The sequence below is a fragment of the Alosa alosa genome, chromosome 2, assembly GCF_017589495.1.
Source record: "Alosa alosa isolate M-15738 ecotype Scorff River chromosome 2, AALO_Geno_1.1, whole genome shotgun sequence".
In the NCBI taxonomy this organism is placed as follows: Eukaryota; Metazoa; Chordata; class Actinopteri; order Clupeiformes; family Clupeidae; genus Alosa; species Alosa alosa.
In genome coordinates, this window is record NC_063190.1 from 23114298 (window position 1) to 23136852 (window position 22555).

The following is a 22555-nucleotide window of genomic DNA, read 5'->3' on the forward strand; positions in this document are numbered from 1 at the left end:
ACATTTTAATGTGGGTCTGGCTCGTCAGGCTAGTATTATACACTACTCACAAAAAGTCAGGGATATTCAGCTTTCGGGTGAAATTTCAGAATAAACCTAAAATCCACCATAACCTTTACAGGTGAACTTAATGTGACCTTCTAAACTTTGGATGCGCAAGTCCAACAGTTCAGTGAAACTTTATGTTTAATTTATATTTCACCCGAAAGCCAGATATCCCTAAGTTTTTGTGAGTAGTGTATTTTTGCACTTAGCCTGAGCCATTTAGAATATTTAGCATGATATTTTCCGACCATGTAACCTCCGCTTCTGTAGTCCTGGCTTGCCCAGCATTGAACACTACCCTCAAATTAACCCAAGATGAGTTTCTGTCTTTTTTTAACTGTCTGCTTAGGGGAGTGGGGCCAACAGCTTCATTGCAGACAGCAGTCTTCAATTGCCTCTGGCATTCTTGGTCAAAGGTGAGACTGAAGGAGTCTTCCCTTTACTGTTCAAGAGAACAGCTCTCTCTTTCTTTCTTTCTTTCTTTCTTTTCTCTCTCTCCCTCTCTCTCCCTCTCCAGTTGTCTCTTGAGTGTGTGATTACAGGGCAGTGTTGGTGAATCAGAGTGTGAGGTGAGCTTTGAAAGGTTGCGAGACTGACCTAGGAAGATTCAGGGTGAAAATATGGGTTGTCAAAACAACATAGAAAGACCATGACATGTTGCTGCCAATGCTTTTGAAAGTATATACTTCTGTGAACATGATTGTAGTGGAAGTGTTTGGTTCAGGTCAGAGTATTAGTGGCTGGGAGAGCTGCGAGTGGGGCTATTTCCATCGCTCTTAAGGTGTCCGTAATGTATGTGGACATGGTTACACTTATCTGGCACAGCAAGATGAGGTCCTCTCTTCATTTCAGATAGGTTATTTCACACTGAAATGTGAAATTATTCATTTTCACATTTGGCTTAAAACCTGACCATGTTTTTCTCATAAGTATGCATGTGTGTAGTATGTATGTGCATTTCTCTGTCTCTCTCTCTGTCTCTCTCTGTCTCTCTGTCTCTCTCTGTCTCTCTGTCTCTCTCTGTCTCTCTGTCTCTCTGTCTGTCTTTCTCTCTCTCTCTTTTTCCCCTGGGGCCTTACAGCTTACAGGGAGGAGCTGGAAAGGGAAGAGATAGGAAGGAAGCTGGGCTTCCTTTGAGAAATGATTGTGCATGCAGGCACAGAGTTAATGCCACTCTCCATTGGAGAGATGTTTCAAAGTGATTTCTGCTTGAAGGGACAAGGAGATTGAACTGTATTGTGCAAATCTGTGTTTTGATTGCTTTGTGTGTGTTGTCACTGACAATAATATCATGGAAAAGAACCTCATAGCTGGAATGAAGTGTGAAATTGCTCATCTTTACATCTGATTTCCACTGGGTCCAAATGTATGGGAATGGGTCATGTGTATTGAATGTGAGTGTATGTTGGAAGGAACCTGGAAATGTGGTGCAATGTCACTAAACTGTGGATGAGGTTGGTATTGTCATTGCAGTTACCATATTCTTGGGTAGCTGCTGTGTGTTTTGCTGTTATAAGTAAGTAAGTATAATACTCTTTTGATCCTGTGAGGGAAATTTGGTCTCTGCATTTATCCCAATCCGTGAATTAGTGAAACACACTGCACTCAGCACACAGTGAGGTGAAGCACACACTAATCCCGGCGCAGTGAGCTGCCTGCAACAACAGCGGCGCTCGGGGAGCAGTGAGGGGTTAGGTGCCTTGCTCAAGGGCACTTCAGCAGTGCCTAATGGTCGGGGTTCGAACCGGCAACCCTCCGGTTACAAGTCCGAAGCGCTAACCAGTAGGCCACGGCTGTGTTGTGTGTTAATCTTTTGCTCACCTCTCCTCACATTATCTTAATTCAGCTAGTAACTGTTCCAACTAAACTTACTGTAATTGGCACATTTTAGAACACGCCAAGCATGTGCTCTGTGAGGTTTCCTAGTGTTCTGCATGATATTGCAAAGTGTGCAATGTATCAACGATACATGATACAGCCAGACACACTGAAAATCATGCTGAGCAACTTTCTACGCATGAAGCGGTATCTCTGAGAAGATACTTGCCAGGAAAACATGCGTACCTCAGTCTCGAGGTAGTGGACACATGAAATCTGTACTTTGATGTTCAGTCTGCTGTATTCTTGTACACATAATATTGTTGATTGTAAGCCTATTTCTGCCGTATCTGAACTGCCAACATAAGCCATATTGCAAAAGCATTTCAAGTCCACAGGGTTTTTTACCTGGAAGATGTGCATGCCAATTTAAGATGCGTCTCTAACCGTATAAGGATAATTGTGGTGGTGGACGTTAAGCATGTAATGTGCACATGATTTCACACTGTTTTGACGCACTTTCAGATTTAAGAAGATAATGGTGTACTTTCAGGCATACGTTTTGTTTGATAATTCTTGACAGAAAACCTCCTTGCGCAAATTGTGGGATTGTGTGTAAATACAGATTAGTTATACACAACGATTGATACATAAGGGCCCTGTGTGTTGGATTCTACACTGTAAACCCATAAAGCCCAATGGGTTGGCCCGTACTGTAATCTTTTAAGTCTTAGACTCTCATGACCCCAACCCCTCACCCTCTCAGGACCTTCTGATAGGCTGTCGATCTTAGTTTTTTTCTTCCTGTTTCAACCCATTTCAGCCTCCATGATGGAGGCCTCATGTGATTAAGCTTGGTCTACTTGCTGTGCTGAACAAGCTCACTTGACTTTCTCTGCATCAGCTCATGTTGGTTTAGCTGATGTTTTACATTTTGATGAGGCAGAAAAGTGGACATCTCAGTTGTAACGAATCATCTATGTTAAATATAGCTGCAAGCAGCAATGTGGGGGCCAAGCAGTTGAGCAGGAGTTGTCATGGCAACCCAATGTTGCTACATTATACACACACCCAATTAACCCCCCATCCCACACACACACATATACACAGATAAACCTCCTCTCCCACACACCCCAATAGCCCCCCACACATACGCATACCTCAAATATCACCAAATGTATTGTGCGTCCTCAAGTTGTAGTCACGAGTCCACATACCAAGTTTGGTGTCGATACAAGAAAGTGTTGATAATTATAGCGCCCCTAGTGTTCAAAGGTCACTAAATATATTGAGCGTCTTCGGGATGTGTCCCGAGTCCATGTACCAAGTTTGGTGTCGATACAAGAAAGTGTTGCAAATTATAGCACCCCTAGTGGTTCAAAGGTTGCAAAATTGATTGTGCATCCTCAGGATGTGGTCACAAGTCCATGAACTAAGTTTGGTTTTGATACATCAAAGCATTGCTGAGATATGACCTAATCTTGTGTTACTCTAGCGCCGCCCTAGTGGTTGAAGGTCACCAAATGTATTTTGTGTTCTCAGGATAAGGTCCCAAGTCCATATACTAAGTTTGGTTTCAATACGTGAAAGCATTGCTGAAATATGAGCCCCCTTTCTGTGATAATAGCGCCACATAGTGGTCAAAGGTCATCAAATGTATTGAGCTTCTTCCTAATTGGGTCCTGAGACCATGTACTGAGTTTGGTGTTGATACGCGAAAGCTTTGCTGAGATATCACTTCACTTCCTGTTTTGCGGCTTCGCCACCAAACTTGATTGGTTACCACGGGCGACGGGTTATCAATATGGCTCCAAAAGGCAATGCTTTTCTGAGTCATGGTCTGAAGATCATCTGTGCCAAGTTTCATGAAAATCGGATGAACTTTGTGACCTGTGAAAACTTTTAAGTTACATTGATAAAATCCAATATGGCGGCCAGATCAATTATGTTAATGTCACAAAATCACATCTGTCATCCTTAGGGCCTCCGACAGACACCACTAGTACATTAACATTAACAAAACAGTGTGACACCAATAGCAAGTTTTAATTTCAAACACATTACCCGTTACAGGCCAAAATGTAATTTTGCTAATTATAGCGCCACCTATAGGTCAAAAGTCATCAAATTTATTGAGCCTCCTCCTTATTGGGTCCTGAGCCCATGTACTGAGTTTGGTTTTGATACGTTAAAGCTTTACTGAAATATTTCTTCACTTCCTGTTTGGCGGCTTTGCCGCCAAACTTGATTGGTCATGACAGGCGACAGGTTTTGAATATGGCTCCAAAAAGCAATGCGTTTGTGAGTCATGGTCTGACGATCATCTGCGACAAGTTTCGTCAAAATCGGACAAACTTTATGACCTTTGATTCCTTTTAAGTGTTTTTGATTAAATCCAATATGGCGGAAGATCCAACGTATCGGAAATTGACGCCATGGGGTGCGCGTTGAGTTCGGGCCTCATCCAAGGATTCCAAGTATACCTCAATTTGTATGGTTGAAACTTTAAGCGCATAGATGTAATGCAAAATCTGACACATTGGGGGCGCTAGAGCACTTGACATGAAACTTAGTTAAATTAATCATATGACTATACCGAATCAATGTGCCAAATTTCCCAACTTTTTACTGTATGGTTCAATTGCAAATGAGCGTTTCGTTATAATAATAATAATAAGAACACATAGAATCACTATGGGTTGCCTCGCAGCTTCGCTGCTTGGCCCCCAATTAGCCTAGAAAATTCACTGAAATGACAGCTTAAACTGAAGAACTATTTTGTATGTTGAATCATTGAAAATGTGTAAACTTTGAAGAGTGGCTTATGCAAAGGGCTTTGCGGAAATATAAGGCTTTTCTTTAAATATTGTGGCCTGTAAATCAGCCCATCTTACACAACCTCCTGTTGTTGTTGTGCCCTGTCATGGGTCCCAACTTGAGAGAGGGACACAGTCTGGTTGCAGGGAGGTGGATTGTACAAAAGTTCCTGACAGATGATTGACACGGGCCCACTTATTCGCGCTGGCAGCACGGCACTGTGGGCATCCATCGAGGAATGGACCGTCATGCTGTTAGCTGCTGGAACATGAAACAAGGGGATGTGGTGTGTATGTGTGTGGTTGTGTGGGTGGCTGAGTGAGTGTGTGGAAGGGGGACAACGTAGAGATCTAGGGAGGCTTACTATCTGTGTAGCTGACAATTTTTAATGCACCGCAGTGACCTTGCCTGCAAGGACATAAGCCAGATGGATGTCACAGTAACTCAGTGTGGATAGGAGACTAGCATCTAAATCAGAAGCTGAAAATCTACCCTGAAAATTAGGTTGTGGGCACAGACGGTAGTTTTAGGCCTTTAATGTAATCCCTGCTGATGAAATGCATTTAAATTCAACTGCATTCCTACCTGAAATATTTAATTAATTCTAAAAGAGTATTTTGACATTTGGTAAATCCTTTTAGACACTAGCCAGTTCAGCATTACTGATTGTACACCTTAGTCAACTGCCAGAGCAAAAACATCACATCCAACTTCTGACTCTCAGTGACTCACTGACTTGTAAAAAGCTGTAAGCAACTGCAATATCAGGAAATGGATAAAGACCTGTAGCTATTGTAGCCTATGCATGATGTCAAGAAGTGAGGTGAAATCCAGCCTCATTGATCAAAGCAACACATCATTCTTGGATGTGTTGCTATTAATGCACATGTAATGTTACTTAATTACATATTTAAGGTGGTAATTCCATGACAAGGTAATGACCAAGTAATATTTTGAGCCCATATTGTCTATTACGGCAAATTATGCAAACTGCCTCTAAATGCTCCCAATAATTTGGGCTGTAATTTGGTGCAATTAAGTAGTGGGGTAGTGAGTAGTGGACCAATTGGTTCAGCCCTACAGAATGGTATTCTGCAATTGGGGACATTGATGTTGTTTTAAATAGGGTTGGGCACCGAAACACGGTTCTAATATGGCACCGGTGCCGACGCAAACGGTAGTAACTGCATCAGATAACAACGTGGATTTCGGGGCTTCATTTCGGTGCTTAAATAGCGTTTTTTTTTTTTTTTTTTTACACGATGCATCACTGCATGTCATGCGCCATCTCTAACGTCTTAACGTCTGATAGCAACACATCCAGATACAGTTAGCTAACATAAACACTGGATGTATACCAGAGGGGTGCACCCCATAGGCGAGGGGACAGTGTTTGACAGCTTGCGTGAGCCCAAGTAGCTTACTTTAAAGCGATATCGCGAGCTCCTGTCAAAATCTAGCAGTGGGCCTAACTACACACAAGCAACAGGCTATTTAACAACATCAACAGTAGCCTATACCTTACACAATATCCTTGCTAATGCGCTAACTTATTATTTGAAATGTTATCAGCAAAGTTGTAAGGTGAAAACTTTATTTCACTGTGTGTTCAACATAATGACATGATATTAATCTTTCATGTGCATGAGGCCCATATAGCATCGTAATGAATATGAAGATCATGTTAAAAGTTAGCTGGCAAAAACACCTTGAAAGTATTATGTTGCAGTCTGGAATTATTATTATTTTTATTTTAAGGCCTTTGTGGAAAAAAGTGATAAGGTAAGGACGTCTGTATTTAAAAATCACCTATTTCCCAAACCAACTATTTCCCTCAAATACCATCGATCTTCCAGTGATCAGACATATCATAGTGTACCATGAGTCATTCTTTTAACTAGTTAATTTCTCTTAGACACTTCTTTGCCTATAGGAAAAATCACCAGTATTTAGTAGCATGTTCTCACATGAAGTGAAACTCCCTAAAAGGAATTCAGAGGAAACACAGCCAGCTCAGTGGAGTCAGTGGGCATCCCCTATTCTGATGACAGAAATCCAAAGACTTCCTGTTTATTTTGGAGAGGAAGATGGAGGTGAAGTGGGAGGCAATGAGGAAGTGAGGAAGGGAGAAGGGTGGAGCAGTTGAGGGGTGGAGCGGGGGTGGGCTGGTCATTCGGGGGCTTTCCATCCTCTGTGTTGAGAGAAAGGGGGGGGGCTATGAAGGAGAATTAAGGAGAATGCTATTTAGTGTATATCTTATGTATGAGACCCAGACCAAAGTCTCGAAACAACAGCAATTCAGTTTGTCTTTTGTTTGCTTGTCTTAAAGTTTGAAGGGCCTCTCCAACAGATGAGCTGTAGTCTGGTTCCTTGCGGGGCCTGATTTGCCTGCAGTGAGTTCTGTAGGAGGTGGATAGGGGAGGGCCGCTGGGCTAATGGTGGGAAATGCAGCTGCAGCTTGGGGAGCCTGGGACTTGAGGAATGTCGTTAAAGAGGAGGAGGTCTGCTCTGCGAGGCTCGATCAGTAAACTCTGTGTACGTGTGGGTGGGTGTGTGTCTGTGTGTGCGCCGTTGTACAAATTTTAAATCAATATGCGTGTCAATGTGTGTATGTACTGTATTCAGTAATGTAGTTATGGTGTATATTCCAAAGATCATTTCTGTTTGAATAGTTACAAAAACTGATTTTTGCATAGACTTCTCTGCACTGACTGAATTGCACAGGTGATTCGCTCGAATATTTTTGCACAATAGAGGAGAGAGGGTAACACTGAAGGTCGAACTAGAAGTTGTTACCCAGATATCCAGTCAAATTAGCATGCCAAACAGCTAAATATATGGCCCTAATCTGAATGATTGACAAAGCCTTTCATCTATCTGAAGCTAATTTAATAATTAGGCAAATCAATTTCCCAATTTAACACCAACGGCAAAACCTTGAATGCAAAACATTAATGAGTAAGCTCAATACCTCTACATTCCACATGATAATTCATACGCGAGAACTTTGCCTGATGATAGACTTTTGCCTGCCCATTGAAAATAGGGCCCTTAATGCCATTCATTGTTAGGAGGCAGCACTAATTTAATTAAGTATAAACATTTGGCATGTTTTTATGTACTGTCAGGTCGTCTACATATAGAGATAAATTACTTTTGATGTGAGAATTACACCTGACAGGCAAACCTAACAATTTGCACATGGATCTTCCTTCCACAGCCAGTTGAGAATGAGAAATACAAACCAAGTTTAGGGTAGCATGAGAACAAATAATGTGTGGTTTCCAAGAGACAGGTGGTGGGTCAGCTTAACCCATTGGTTCATTGTACTTATTTACCTACATGTTTTTTTTTTCTGTCAATTATGTGAGGCCTTGATTATTGTTATAAATTGCACTTTCTCACATAACAGCAACGAGCGCTTAACCTAGTCAGGATGTAACAGCATTAGAGGCGGGCGGCATTGGCTCAGGAGATAGATAGATGGAAGAGTCATTGGGCAACCAGGTTTGCAGTTTGAGCCCGGTTTCTGCTGTCCCTGTCGAAGTGTCATGTAGCAAGACACTGAACCGCAAACTATTCCCGAGGTGCAGGATGGTGCCTAGCATGGCAGCCTCCACCATTGGTGTGTGTATGTGAATGGTAGAATGTGAGGCATGAAATTATATATGTAGTATATATGTATAACTATATATACTATTTTGATCCCGTGAGGGAAATTTGGTCTCTGCATTTATCCCAATCCGTGAATTAGTGAAAAACATTCAGCACACAGTGAACACACAGTGAGGTGAAGCACACACTAATCCCGGCGCAGTGAGCTGCCTGCAACAACAGTGGCGCTCGGGGAGCAGTGAGGGGTTAGGTGCCTTGCTCAAGGGCACTTCAGCTGCGCCTACTGGTCAGGGTTCGAACCGGCAACCCTCCGGTTAAAAGTCCAAAGCGCTAACCAGTAGACCACGGCTGCCCTAAAAAAAATTTTTTTTATATATATATAAAAAATATTTTAGTAAAGTGCTTTTGAGTGCTTGAAGGAAAAAAAAATGCAGTCCATTTCCCATTTACCATTCTGGGAAAACATAGTAAAAGTGCTCAATAATTACCGTAAGAGGAGCTTACACCAGAAAGAAATAAGGGTATGGAATGTACAATACACCTGTCATTATATATAAGTATTTCCGCCCATTTTCTCCCACCAGTATGCCATTGTTCTGATACAGTTCTCTGTTATTAGATTGCAAAGAGCCCCCCCCCCCTTGATTGTCAGTGTTGCCAATAGAGTAATTTGCTCTGGGCATATGCATTATCAAAGTGTCAGACCTATTCTATAGCATAAGCAAGATGTGCAGCCTTATAATTGTACTGAATGAAGTGTTGATTGGAGGTGTCAAAATGTGAGGAATGTATTTATATACGCTCAGAGTATGATCATAAAGAGGCTGTCACAAATGCCATTGAAAGCCAAGAACCGCGTTTTTCTCCATTTGTCCTAATTCTCCCTGAGCCCCTCATCAGGCCATGTCAGATTAAAAACTAATTTTCATAAGCATCAGAGGAAAGCATTAGCTGTCTAAGTAAGGTTAGCGTCGTTGGGCTGTAATCTTAGACGCCTATGGACATACCCTGTCCTTATCGGGGGACTTCTGCTCATCAGAGATGTTTCCTCTGCAATTTTTCCCTTTGGAGACTAAAATGAATGTGTTGCCATGGGGCTCCAATCAGACCTTAGAATACCATAGCACAAGAGCCCTTTTAAGCTGGCTGTCCCACTTCGACACACACACACACACACACACACACACACACACTCACTCTCACTCTCTCTCTCTCTCTCTCTCTCTCTCTCTCTCTCTCTCTCTCTCTCACTCTCACTCACTCTCACTCAATCACAATAGTGAAAGGAGGCTGAAAGGATGCTGCTTTATCAAATATAGATTGCTCCAGAAAGATACATGAACATAAAGACCATTCTTTGGTGCCAAAATTGGCTTGTTCTCACTTTGAGTTGGATATGAGTGATGTATCTAATCAGTTTTAACGTGTGGGTGTGCAATACAGCTAATGTTGGAATGGGAAAGACTGGGGTTCAATACTGCATCTGTGACCAGTATAGGCTATAACACCATTCTAAAAATACTCCCAGATTTGTTCTGGATAGCCATCTTTGTCTTTTTGATGTGTTTGTCTTTGACATTGCTGTTGTGCTCTTGGAGGCATTCACAATCACTACCCCACTCAGTAGTAGTTCTGTCTTTCGTTCTACATTTGTTAGGCAACTTGTCATATGTTTGTTTGTTTCAGTCCGAACACAGACGTGCAATTGAGTTCATTTCCGGATTAGACATGGTGCCGTTGCCAGCTTTTGCTGGCAGCAGAGATGGCAGGGTTAACACTACTGTGCCAGCTGGCGGTGCCCATCCGTAGATGCCTGCTGGACGGACTCTCTGTGGCCCCTGTGCCCCGTGGAGCACCACTGAGGCCCCTGTCTAGTGCATCTCATTAGTGCAGTAATCAAAAACCTGCTCCTCCTGTGGAGACTGACACCAGCCCAGGGCAGACAGGGAGAGAGAGAGAGAGAGAGAAACAGTCATGCTAATAAAGCTCCTTTGAATTTGAGAGAGGGAGAGATGGGGCTGGAAACCAGATGCGTGACCGACACAGGCTCTGTTCGTCCACTGGCTCTGATAAGAACTTCAGAGCTGATGACTATATTTGTTTGTGTGCGTATGTGAGAGAGAGACTGAAAGTACTCTTTTTTTTTTCCTTCTTTTTTTTACAGAATTGGAGGCCAAGGAGGCCTGTGACTGGTTACGGGCGGCCGGGTTTCCCCAGTACGTGCCGCTATATGAAGGTGACTCATTTTTTTTTTTACCCTCAGATTCTCTCTTCTCTTCTTTTTCTCTTTCTATCTCCTCTCTCTATCTTTGCCTTTTTGTAGTTCAAACATTGGGCCAGTGAAGTAATCCTGCATGACTGCACCATAGCTTAGTGTGATGGGAAATGGAAGGGGCTGAAGTCCCTTCATTCCCAACATTTTCCATTCCCTCTATTTCTTTCTCTTCTCTCTCTCTCTCTCTCTCTCTCTGCCCCATCTCTCATTCTTTCTATCTTTTACTCTTTCTTTCTGCCCTCCCTTCTGAGGGTTATGGCATTTGGTTACTGTTGGTGGGGGAGGGAAAGAGAGAGGGCGCAGTTCTGTCAGTGCCAGTGAGCTAATCTTTGACAGCAGAGGTACTGTAGACCACAATGGGTTAGGAGAGACACAGACACGCGGCCAGATGGTCCGGATCCCTTTAGAGCAGGGGTGTCAAACTCATTTTCATAGAGGGCCGCATCATTGAATTTTTAGGTGACTGAGGGCCACATAATCGGCGAACATGTGCATGGTGCAACCATGAAATCTGTATTGTAGTATGGTTTATTCAAAATTGGTGTGAAATAATGGTCCTAACCACTTTAAAACAGTGTGGCTGAAATAAAAAACAAACATAGCCTACAACAGTAACATTTCCAAATGCAACTTCTAGGCCTATTAGTTAACAACTATCATTGATGGACTGACACTGATGAGAATAAACTGCAGTCAATAATGTGCATAACAATGTGCATAACACTTGTTTGTGCTCACCACAGAGAGAGAGAGGGAGAGAGAGCACACCCATCCCTCCCACCCCCGCAAGAAAAATTCACGCGTGGACAATATTTGTCCGTTTCCCGTCCATACATTGCAAAAAAGTAGCCTACATAGCGCAATAATACAACAACGTCTATGATGACCTGTTCATTTGGACAACTTGATACAGCCCTATAGCTAAAGTTACCTTTAGTTTTGTTCTAGCGTACCGTGACGTCTGGCTTTAAACAGCTGTAATGCAGTCTAACATTCTGACAAGCACACCAATTGCCTACCTTGTTCTTGCCCATCTGGAATAACTCCTCTAGCTTTGCTGCCTCTATCCTTTCTGTTTTCGTTGTTTAAACGTGTGATATCCATGAGGAGTAGGCTATTGAGTTAGTGAATTAGCTCAACATTGTGTGCTGATAACCATATATAGATAACCGAGTAAAAGAAAATAACAAGTAGCCTAGTTGCGTGCCTGTGTGCGTATTCTGTCTCCTGCTCAAACAAAATGTGTGTGCGTTAATTTTGATAAAGTAGCTAAGGATACTGTGCATAGTTGGTACAGTAAGGTATGGTGGGCCAATTTGGTGTGATACACATTACACACACACACCAGGGAAGTTTTCTCTCGTTGTTGAGTAGCCTGATGGTGCCTGTTTTGAACAATATGCTACGGGATATGCCCTAGACAGGTTGACACACAAAAAAACAGGGACTGACGTGCAGGCCGTTTAAAATCATCATGTGGGCCGTTCATGGCCCGCGGGCCATATGTTTGACACCCCTGCTTTAGAGCCATGACCCTACGTTCTGAACCTCAGCCAGCGTGCCCCCTTCCCTCCCCCGCTGGCTGAACACATGCTGGCGTGGGCAAAGCCAATAGCCACAGCCGATGTTGTTTGATCCGCAGCCATAACAAAGCTGATTTTGTTATATGGATGATGGATGATTGTGTTCATTCTCCGACAGCTCTTTGCCCAGCGTTGCATGTAAGGATTATGCGTATTTTCAACCTCTTAAGTGTATGTGTCACTTAATATTAATTTCTATACGTGCTGTAAGGCTGCGTGTACAAATCCGCTTGGAGCTCCAGTGGAATTTTGATTTGCGACGAGAAATCTCAGGCTAACCATTGATGTGCCGTAAGAAAGGTTGGGAATAGGCACCCACCAGCCCAGCACTGAACTCTGATCGTGGTAAACAAAATCGGATATTTTAGGCAGTAAAAGCCCCGGTAAGAACCAAACTAGATTTTGTTCAGATTTACACACCTATGGCTACTGAAAAATGTAAGGCTCATTTATCAAATGTTATTTTGAAGTATTAAAAAACATCGTTGTTTTAGAATTTGCGAACAAAATGGTTGGTAATTGGCACGTTTACGATATGAAATCTGGATGCTGATCAGGCCATTTGAGTGTGAAAACTGTGTTGTCCATGTGTAATCACACAGGTCTTTTTGGGTAGTGTAGTCTCTTCTAAAAAGTAGAAATTTTGGGTAGTGTAGTCTCTTCTAAAAACTAGATGTACCGCATAGCGGTACAAAATATGACCGCCGCTCAGTCCTGTACATCCGTTCCGCGAAAATAAATCACACTTCAATTTGTCTCCGAAAAGGTGAATAGATTGTAGAATAGCCAAAGAAGATGTAGCATTGTTATAAAACCTTTAAAATCTCTAAACAATCACAAGTAGGGCAGTTCATCACAGTTCATCCATTGCAACTGGATTGATGAAAGGTCACTTACACCTGTAGGCTACATTGTATTTGGGAAAAGCAAAAGGTATCAGCATAATGTTATTTATTTATTTATTTATTTATTTATTTATTTATTTATTTATAAACAAAAAAAACCATCTCTGTCAGTTCCATGCCGTTTTCAACAGCTATCAAAAACAAAGGTCATTTTTGGATGGATGGATTTTTTGTGAATGTTTCTTCTTCTACATAAGATTTTAGTCATCTTTAGTTCATGTAATACTTTATTGTCAATGCACAAATTAAGTAACAGTAGTCCAAACGTTATTGTTAATGCACAAATTAAGTAACAGTAGTCTGAAACGAAATGCTGTTTTACATCTAACCAGTGGTGCAAATAACTGAAATGGGCCTTGATGAAATGCATCGCTAGACTGTTCATACACATTTTAACGGGCCAAAGTTGAAGAGCTGTTGTCCGTTATTGTTCGTGCAAATATAGGCTGATTCATGTCCCCTTGCATTGTGTAACTGAGGTCCATGGCTAGTCTGGCTTTCACCAGACCAAGCTCAATCTTTTAAGAAATCAAAAAATAAATAGCGGGCAGATCAGGCTGGGTTCACCCAGCCTAGTCCATAGGCACCCGATATTGTTTAATTTTCCGATTGAGATATCCACGCTCTGGCTATTCTAAATGCAAAAATACATCAGGGAGTTATGACAAAACTGTAACTAACAAACTAGATCCTAATAAAAAAGCTGTTAGCTTCCCTAAGCTACAGGTAGACTTATAAGGTAGGGCTATTTACAACATAAATTGTCAATAGGCTATGCTGGCGACACAAATAAAATCTCCTTTGGAAACCAATGGCTTACGCCTTACAGTATCAAACGGACTTAAACTGCCATATCGTGGCGAAAAAGTTGTAATAAAATTCACGCAGCTCCATGAGTCAAGGAAAGCACGACTGAAGTAGCCACTTCTAAATGGGACCCACTACACAGTAGCTTAAGGTGTGTTGCTAAAGCAGCCATAATGAAATGAAGGTGTCATTGTTTGGATACTTCACACACACGTGCTTTTTAATTTCACAGACTACAACTACCAAGCTGGAATCAAAGCACATCGATTCTCCTCTCACACCCTGCACTGCACGCACTTAAAACAAAATAAACGGGCGTCTCAGTCTCACGCATGTATAGGCAAAACTGTATCAGACCGGTATAACGTTGGTAAATCTTCCATTGCACAGAATGATTTTTGTAGCACGTGCAACAAATGACAGTCGAAAGATACAATTACAGTGCTGCTATCAATTTGCTTGGTATAACCGCATTTATAGTTTTCTACAAATGCAATCAATCAAATTGGCCTCCATCAACCAACGCTAACGGTAACATTACCTATAGGTCCTTATTAATATTATAAGATTAACGTACCTGCAGTAAAAACCAAGCATGTCCGATAAACATCCTCAGATTTATTTCGGCTTCAAGAAGAAATGGGAATTACATTTCATGTGAACATCATCCTATCCTTATTAGACGTTCTCTGCGGTAAACCACAGTCCTTGTAGGAAGCGTCCATTGTTTTTCCAACCCACTTTTAACTTCCAACAAAATTACGTCTCACTGCAACGATGCGCCATCTAGTGGACAAACAACTACTTATCAAAACTGGAAATGCAGCCATGATGATGAATATTTATTTTGGCTTTCTTTTAATCCTACTGAATTTGTAATTATGTATCGGCCGTTCTAATACCGATAGTATGTGGGTGCCTGTGTGTGTGCATGTGTATATGTGTGCACCGCCATCTACAGGCCAATGAGTGTACAGTCACTAAATGTACACATAACCTAATTTTTTTTTAGAACCCCCCATGGATGAAATTCTACGAAACTTGGCATACCCCCAGAGAATGCCAGGTCAATCATACACATAAAATTTGGTACAGTTCTGAACATCTTAACTGAAGATTGGGGCGATTTAAAGCAGAATAATTTTGCATTTTCATTTTTTACCGGGGACTTTGACAATCCCTATATGACCGCTTCGCTAGCTTAGCGGCGGTCATAATTATTTTTAGGTTAAAATTGATATTCTAGTATTCTAGATCATTTTTCATTGTTTCTATAGGAGATATCCCACAATTTTCAGTGCCATCAGCCGGGCCAAAATAAGTAGGTGTTTTCAGTGGTGTTTGTCTCTGTGCAGCTGGAAGGGGAAGCTGGCCGAGACAAAAGAGGGAAATGTGACGTGTGAGGAATGCAACGAGGCACCGCTGGCCCTCCGCTTCAGATCCGCACACCTGGCAACCACAATGTGGCCCAGTCCAGCTGGCGCTCTGCATGCTTTTAAAAGTCGTCTGCAATCACACCTGGTTGCCAGGTCTGCGGCAGGCCTTTGACGCTGCCGTTGCATGCCTGTCCTGTGGTGCGAGCGCCTTTGTCTCTGCATCAGGTGTAAGGGGGTGGGGGTGTGGATAGGGGAAGGTTGGGCCTTGTTAGTGTGGTGTCCGCCATCACTCAGAATTGTTTGTGATTGTGAAAGGTACCAAAGGGGATAGCGAGACTGCAAGGACACCTGTGTTTGACAGGCAGTGCCAAACAGCAGCTTTGGCTGAAAAGCTGTAAGATGTCTCATTACCAGAGAAGAGCTCGTGGCCCATCTCAAGGTTTTTTTCTTTTTTTTTTTTTTTTTAAAGCGCTTGTCATTCCCTGTCTTAACATTTTTCTCTTTCATTCTGTTAGTGGTTTTGATTGCTTGAGTGTTTGTTTGTTTGTTTGTTTGTTTGTTTTCTGCGTTTCACATCTACAATCTCCTTCTCCTTTTTGTCTTAACACAATTGTTCTCTTTTGTTTTGTTTTCAGCCACACATTTCCCCATCGACATTGCATCTGTTAGAAAGGACCATGAATTCCTGGACCAGGACTCCCTCAAATCCCTCTGCAGGTAATCCTAGGGGCTGTGAGACGCTTCGCAGACACAGGCTTTATAATTGGCAGTGTGCACTCTTCAGGGGAAGGTGCAACTCAGGTGGAAGGCTTTGCATCCAGTCTTCCAGACCTACTGTAGTAGTCTGCCGCAGTGACCCAAGTTTTCTACTGGTAGAAGATGAATGCACATAAAGATGCATAGCTTTGAGCATTATCTTTCTTTCTCTCTATATCTCTCTCACTGGTCCCTCCTTTCTTCCCTCGTTCTTCAATTCCGTCTTTTTTTATTTTTTCAAAGAAGCACAGCACAAGGCGAAGGTCTTGAGGCAGGTAATGATATTTGGTTGGTTGTTATGGGTGCTCTTGAGCTGCTATGAGAGAGAGAAATGGGGAGAGTGGAGATAAAAGAAAGGTGGTAGTTGGCCATGGGGGGAGGGGAGTGTGAAAGCAAGTGAGGAGAAGGAGAGAATAAGGGAGGGAGAAGAGGAGGCAATGACCAAATCTCCAATCCCAATGGTCCAGTAGCTCAGAGGCTGAAGCGCGTGGTGTATCTAATGATGTTTAGCTGGAGCATCTGCAACGCTGAAGACCTGTCATCCTGAATCGTTTCAGTTCGTGTGTAACAGTGTGTGTGTGTGTGTGTGTGTGTGTGTGTGTGTGTGTGTGTGTGTGTGTGTGTGTGTGTGTGTGTGTGTGTGTGTGTGTGTGTGAGAGTGAGGTGTGAGTGTGTGTGAGTGTGAGTGTGAGTGTGAGTGTGAGTGTGAGTGTGAGTGTGAGAGAGGTATGTATGTGTGTGACTGATAACAAGAAAAATATAGACAGATGGAGCAGACTTTCACTTCAGTTAGAAAATTGGTATAATGATCAACAAAGTTCTGCCCATTTCCGTAGCTAATTTATTTATTTAGGTTTTCCTGTTCTTCTCATTGTTTTACTTTGCTTAGCCTGCACATGCTTTCAGAGTACTTGAAGAAAATCTATATTATCAATGATCCGAAGACCTAATTGATTGCCCGGATGGATTTCAATTCTGCATTTGTAATCATGGATATAAAGTCAAAGTCAAAGTCTGCTTTATTGTCAATTTCTTCACATGTCAAGACATACAAAGAGATCGAAATTACGTTTCCCACTATCCCACGGTGGAGACAAGACATTTTACCAATTAGGTCCACAGAAAAAACATAACATTCAATTAAACAATATAAAAGTAAATAAGAAGGCACATACGGTGAAGAAATAAGAGCAGCAAAAAATGGGTTGAAATTGTGCAATTGTGCAATTGTGCATACAGTAGACAGTCAATAAATAGTGCAAAAGTCAAGCCAATAAATGGCTGAGGTAGTTCTGTTTGACTTAAGTATGCAAGTGGCATAGTGGTGCAAGTTATGTAAGAGCAGCAGAAGTGTTTTCAGGACACAGGACAACAACAACAAGTTGCAAAGTGTACAAGTGGAGTAGTGCAAGTGGAGTAGTGCAAGGCAGCCATTGTGGGTCCAAAAGTCCAGGATGTTATGTGGCTGAGGGGGAGAGAGTTCAGCATCCTAACAGCCTGGTGTATGAAGCTGTTGGTGAGTCTGGTGGTGCGGGAGCGCAGGCTTCTGTACCTCTTCCCAGAGGGCAGTGGATCAAACAAATTGTGAGCGGGGTGACTTGCATCACTCACAATTGTGGTCGCCTTGCGGGTGAGGTGGGAGGTGTAAGTGTCCTTCAGGGAGGGGAGTGAAGCGCCAATAATCCTTCCAGCTGTGTTCACTAACAGTGTGTGTGTGTGTGTGTGTGGGGGGGGTCTACTATTAGAAGCCTGATATAATCCAGTGGAAGCACATTATTAGCTGTCCTCAGTTGTGGTCAATAGCACTATTCAAAACACCCAATTCATCTAATCCTTTTCAGACTCAAATGCCATATGACCTTCAGCCAGGTGCCCTTCCTGCTATGCTCCTCCCACTTCTCATAGTGACAGCTGCTGTGTCATGAACTTCATTTCTGTTGGGTCCTCCTCAACTAGTGAAAAACTGCTGATGACAAAGCCCAAAAGCCCATGTCAAGGCATTCTTTCATCAAAGCGGCTTTAAACTACAAGTACATGTCAGGTTCCTGGGGAACTGTTCGAGTAATTGTTCCTGGGATTTAATTAATTCTTCTTCTTTGTTACTTTAAAGCAATCAGTGTTCATGGGGGGGGGGGTTAACTTTAGGGCCTGCAAGGCGTCTATGATAAATGGGCATATCAGCATATAAGCAATGCAGGCATTCACAGAAAACGGACTATAATAAAATACATCTTTTGTCTTCCAACACACAAAAAACTATATATATATATATATATATATATATATATATATATATATATATATAAAAAAAAAAGACATCTGACACCAGGCCCAATGTGCTTATGCCTCACAGACACAGTACTTCCATTACTATATCGAAAAGTGACAGAGTGGATCTGGAGAATAAGCCCTCTCTGACGATGGGCATCCATTTTCACTGACAGCTTATAACGTTACGCTGCAATGATGGGTTCAGTGAGTCCGCTCTCGCTGCAGCTATCAGCACTCACCAGAATGAAATTCAAATCATTGCTAACCATTTCTGAACATTCGTGAATCAGATTACACATTGTCTTGTTAAGTTGCAAAAAAAAAATTTCCCTCTTTATCTTCTAAAAGCGGTCCTTAGCCCACAGCAAGCGTGCCTTTTTTTTTTTTTTAACAGCCCCTCTGTCCCTGTGGATGTGGTAGCTCGGTAGCTAAATGTAGGCTTTGGATGAAGGACTGGCTATGTTTTATTCATGCGATTGGTATTGGCTCCCTTTCAAAGTGGTGTCACCTGGCACAGATTGATAAGAACTATTTTGTAGTCATTCACAAGGCAGATGGCGTGTCACACCATTTTCACCTTCAACGCTATTTGCACACCCCAGCGAAATCCTCAACCACTAGCCTCCCGCTCTCCTCCTTTCTTTCTTCAGTCACCTAGCTTCTGTCTCCCTATACATAGTTCTCTTTCTCTTTTTCCTTTCTTCCTCTTCTGCCTTTTTTTCTCCTTCATTCTATCCTTTCATCCTATCTTTTTTTTCCCTTTCCCTTGTTCTCCTACCCCCCACCCCACTCACACTCAACATTGGCTCATCTCCTTCTTAATACTGGCCCTTCATCCCATCCCAACCCCTCTCTGCCCTAGCTCCGCTCTATTGAGCTTGACTTGCGCGTTCCCAGTTATAAGTAGATGAATCCGGGCAGGGAGATCTGCGTGTTGACTTGACAAACACATTCGTTTGGAGACATGGGCTGTGACAGAGATAAGACGAGCGCCTTCACACAGTCTGACAGGAGCCTTAAGCCTCCCAGGCCCAGTGGGAGCTGCCCGCAGTTTGGGTTTTGAGTTTGGCAAGGACAGGCGGATGCTCCTGCTGGATTTCATTCCGCCTCAGAAGAGTGCACCTGCATATAAACTCAAAGTAACACTCACACAAGGAACAATGTTGTTACAGGATAAGACTGTGTGTATACACACACACACACACACACACAAGCAAGCAGAGAGGGAGATAAACTACACCTATACACATAAACTGGGAGATAGACATAGAGAGAATAGTTTTGCTTGAGCTCATAGACCGGCTGAGTCATTTCTCCTTAAAGCAGAAAGAATTGCGCTTTGATATATGACCACGCAAGCATGGGTGCCTTTGATTTCTGAAATATATTTTTCCATCCCCTCTCTACCCTCACTCTCCCATCTTTTCATGTGTGTGCGTTTTGTGTAATTGACTCGGAGATTTAGTCCCTCCCTTAAATGAATTGGTTTTGGATACCAAGTCAAACACTGAAGTGTACTTAGTCTTCAGTACCATGCCCAATATACTTATGCCAGTTTGATAAACTCCAAATGCCAATCAAAAAAGGATTGGATCAGGGGAAGGGAGTATTTTCTATCTTGTAGCGAAACATAGTTGTTTTTTCTGTCCACAAAAGATTGAATTGCATTATAGAAACATTGTGTATGAGGGTATCTACAATGTAGCCTCATCAGAGTGATCCTGCAGTAGGTCCTGCTGCCGTTGGTGCTCAAATTGCAGTTTTACCTGTGAATGGTGGTGTGTGTCATTTCATTTCATAGTGGTTCACAGTCGATGCTAAGAGTTATATTAGGATGTTTTAAATTAGCCTTTCAATTATATAGTACTCGCCAGCTGGTCATTGCAATGGCAGAGCGTGCTCTCACAAAGGGACAGGTGTTGGCATTACAGTATGTGATTACATTTTCACATTTCTGTGTGTGTATTTCTCAACAGGAGACTGACGACGCTGAACAAGTGTGCGGCCATGCGACTGGAGGTTCACTTTCAGTGCAAGCAGGTCGGTGTGGTGGTGTGTGACTGACTGACAGCTCATTAGTCAGACTGGCTCAGCCTGATATGCATAGCCAAGCTGACAGACACAACTTATGTCTCCACTATTTTACTAGATTCGTTACCACAATTTTTCTTTTTTGCCTTAGCTGACCTTATATGTCTGCCTGAATTACTTCTTTTCTGCGACACATCCAGTGACCTGGTCTGAAATTGGTGTATTTTTTTTTCATTCAACTTCATTAAATCCTTTAAATGTGTTTGACCTGAAGGTGCTTAATCTGGGTTAATATTCTGCTCGTATTTGTTCCCTTGATGTGCTTGATGGTGCGTTGCATGTTTTTGCTCAAATATTTAAGAGTGAATTCTGTGCTGGTGTGCCATGCAGAGTGAGGACTCGGAGGAGGATGACGCGTGTGCCATCAGCGACCGCTGGGCCTTCCAGCGCGAGAGCAAGACCTGGTCACGGCTTCGCCCGCTCTCTCCGGGTGCCCCACTCCGACCTTTGAGGGCATCAGCCAGCAGCGAGAGCATGCTGAGCGACTTCAGCAACCTGGAGGTCACCTCCGTCGCCTCGGCGCGGTCCGCACTGAGCGACAGCAGCCTGAGCGTGGAGAGCACGCGCGAGACCAGCCCGACAGAGTCGGCGGCAGCGTCCACCTTCGGCGGCAGCATGGCCGCGGCGGGCGACGTCCACCAAGATGCCGATGGCGAGGAGGATGAGAAGCAGAGGGCGTCGTCGCCGGCGAGGGACAAGCCCAAAAGATGCTCGCGCTCCTTCCTCCGCAGGATGGAGTCGCTGAGGCGGAAGGAGCAGGAACGGGATGCGGTCACCACAGCGATGAGGATGCCTGGTGGTCTCCACTGCACCTCGGACGAGAGCCTGCCGGGGCTGAAAGCCAAGGCGGGGAAGGCCCACACCATCTGCAGGAGTAGCCTAAGCCGCAGCAAACTGCCCGACTTTGCGTCCAGCGGTCCCCGTCGTGCGTGCCTCTATCTGGAGGACTACCAGCTCGCCTGGAGCCGACCCCGCGCTGCAGACCGTACCGCGTCTCTAAGAAACAGGCAGCAAGGAAGTCGGTCCAGGTTGGTTCATCTGCCCAAGGATCACAAGCCTGGAACGTTTCCCCGCTCGCTGTCCATCGAGAGCCTGTGTCCAGCCTCACTCGGGGACAGCGCCAACGCCATTGGCTGGCCTGGAGAAGATGGCGACTTCTCAGTGGGCAGCATGAGTAGCCGCAGCGATTCGCAGGACTTCTCCAACGACGACTCCACGTTCCGGAAAAGGCGGAACTCCACGTCGTCCATCGGCAGCGTTTACGACAACGTCCCGGAAGTCGGCGGGAGCTCCGAAGAGCTACTCAATCTGAGCGGGGCCGAGCAAGCCCTGGATCTGGACGATATTCTCCGACAAGTTCACGGACTCCAGCACAACATTGACCAGTGGTCACGGCAGCTAGACAAATCCCACACAGAAGAGGACTCCGCTGTAGACTCTACGATACCCAGCAGCCCACACCTGGAGGAGCAGTCCATGTCGGACATGGGCACGACCATGAGCGACTACGACAGCACTGGCAACTCGCTCAACGACGGTGACGGAGAGGGCGAGATGAGGGAGAGGAGGGACTCTGGTGTCGGAGCATCACTGACCAGACCAAGCAGGTAAAATTAACGAAGGTGGACACAGCAATAGGATTAGGAGATAGGACCCATTGGAGATTAATAACCTACATTGTGGTGCACTGTAGACAGCTGTCCAAGCGCTCCACCCAGCTGAGAGTGCAAGTGATTCAGTGTCCTTCAGGCAGTCATACCACACCCCAGGCCATTCTCTTACATCAGTACACCCCAGGCCATTCTCTTACATCACCGGAGGGTAGTTGCGTTATAAAATCCACTATCCTCACTCAGCCCGTTGCACTCACATTGCAGCTCTGCGACTTTCATTTCATTTCATTTCATTTCATTTCTAATTTCATTAGACCTGTCTGTCAGATTTAGCTGTCTGTTTGAACGACGTCAGCTGTCAGTTATTCTGAAAACAGGCTCCATCTCAACTGGCATGATTAGGCGTTTTTGTTCCTGTGAAATACGTTTTGATTATCAGCCCACAAAACCGATGATTTATTTTGATGTTACATTTTTCTGTGTGTTTGAGAGGACGGTATGGGGGTTATCAGCTGGTGGTGACTTAGGACACGATCAGACAGAGGGCGATTTACCGTGTGGTGCACTATGTTTTGATAAAAAA

At 43.6% G+C, this 22555-nt stretch overlaps 1 protein-coding gene across 3 annotated transcripts in view; it reads left to right on the plus strand.

The window, feature by feature from the left end:
• Positions 1–22555, plus strand: part of stard8 (StAR-related lipid transfer (START) domain containing 8) — a 63058-nt gene that overhangs the window by 19575 nt on the left and 20928 nt on the right. For all 3 annotated transcript variants that reach the window (XM_048237305.1, XM_048237304.1, XM_048237306.1), the window contains 4 exons: positions 10460–10531; positions 15877–15958; positions 20245–20308; positions 20690–21966. In XM_048237305.1, coding sequence (XP_048093262.1) covers positions 10460–10531; positions 15877–15958; positions 20245–20308; positions 20690–21966 — 1495 coding nt within the window. The remainder of the gene's footprint in view (positions 1–10459; positions 10532–15876; positions 15959–20244; positions 20309–20689; positions 21967–22555) is intronic.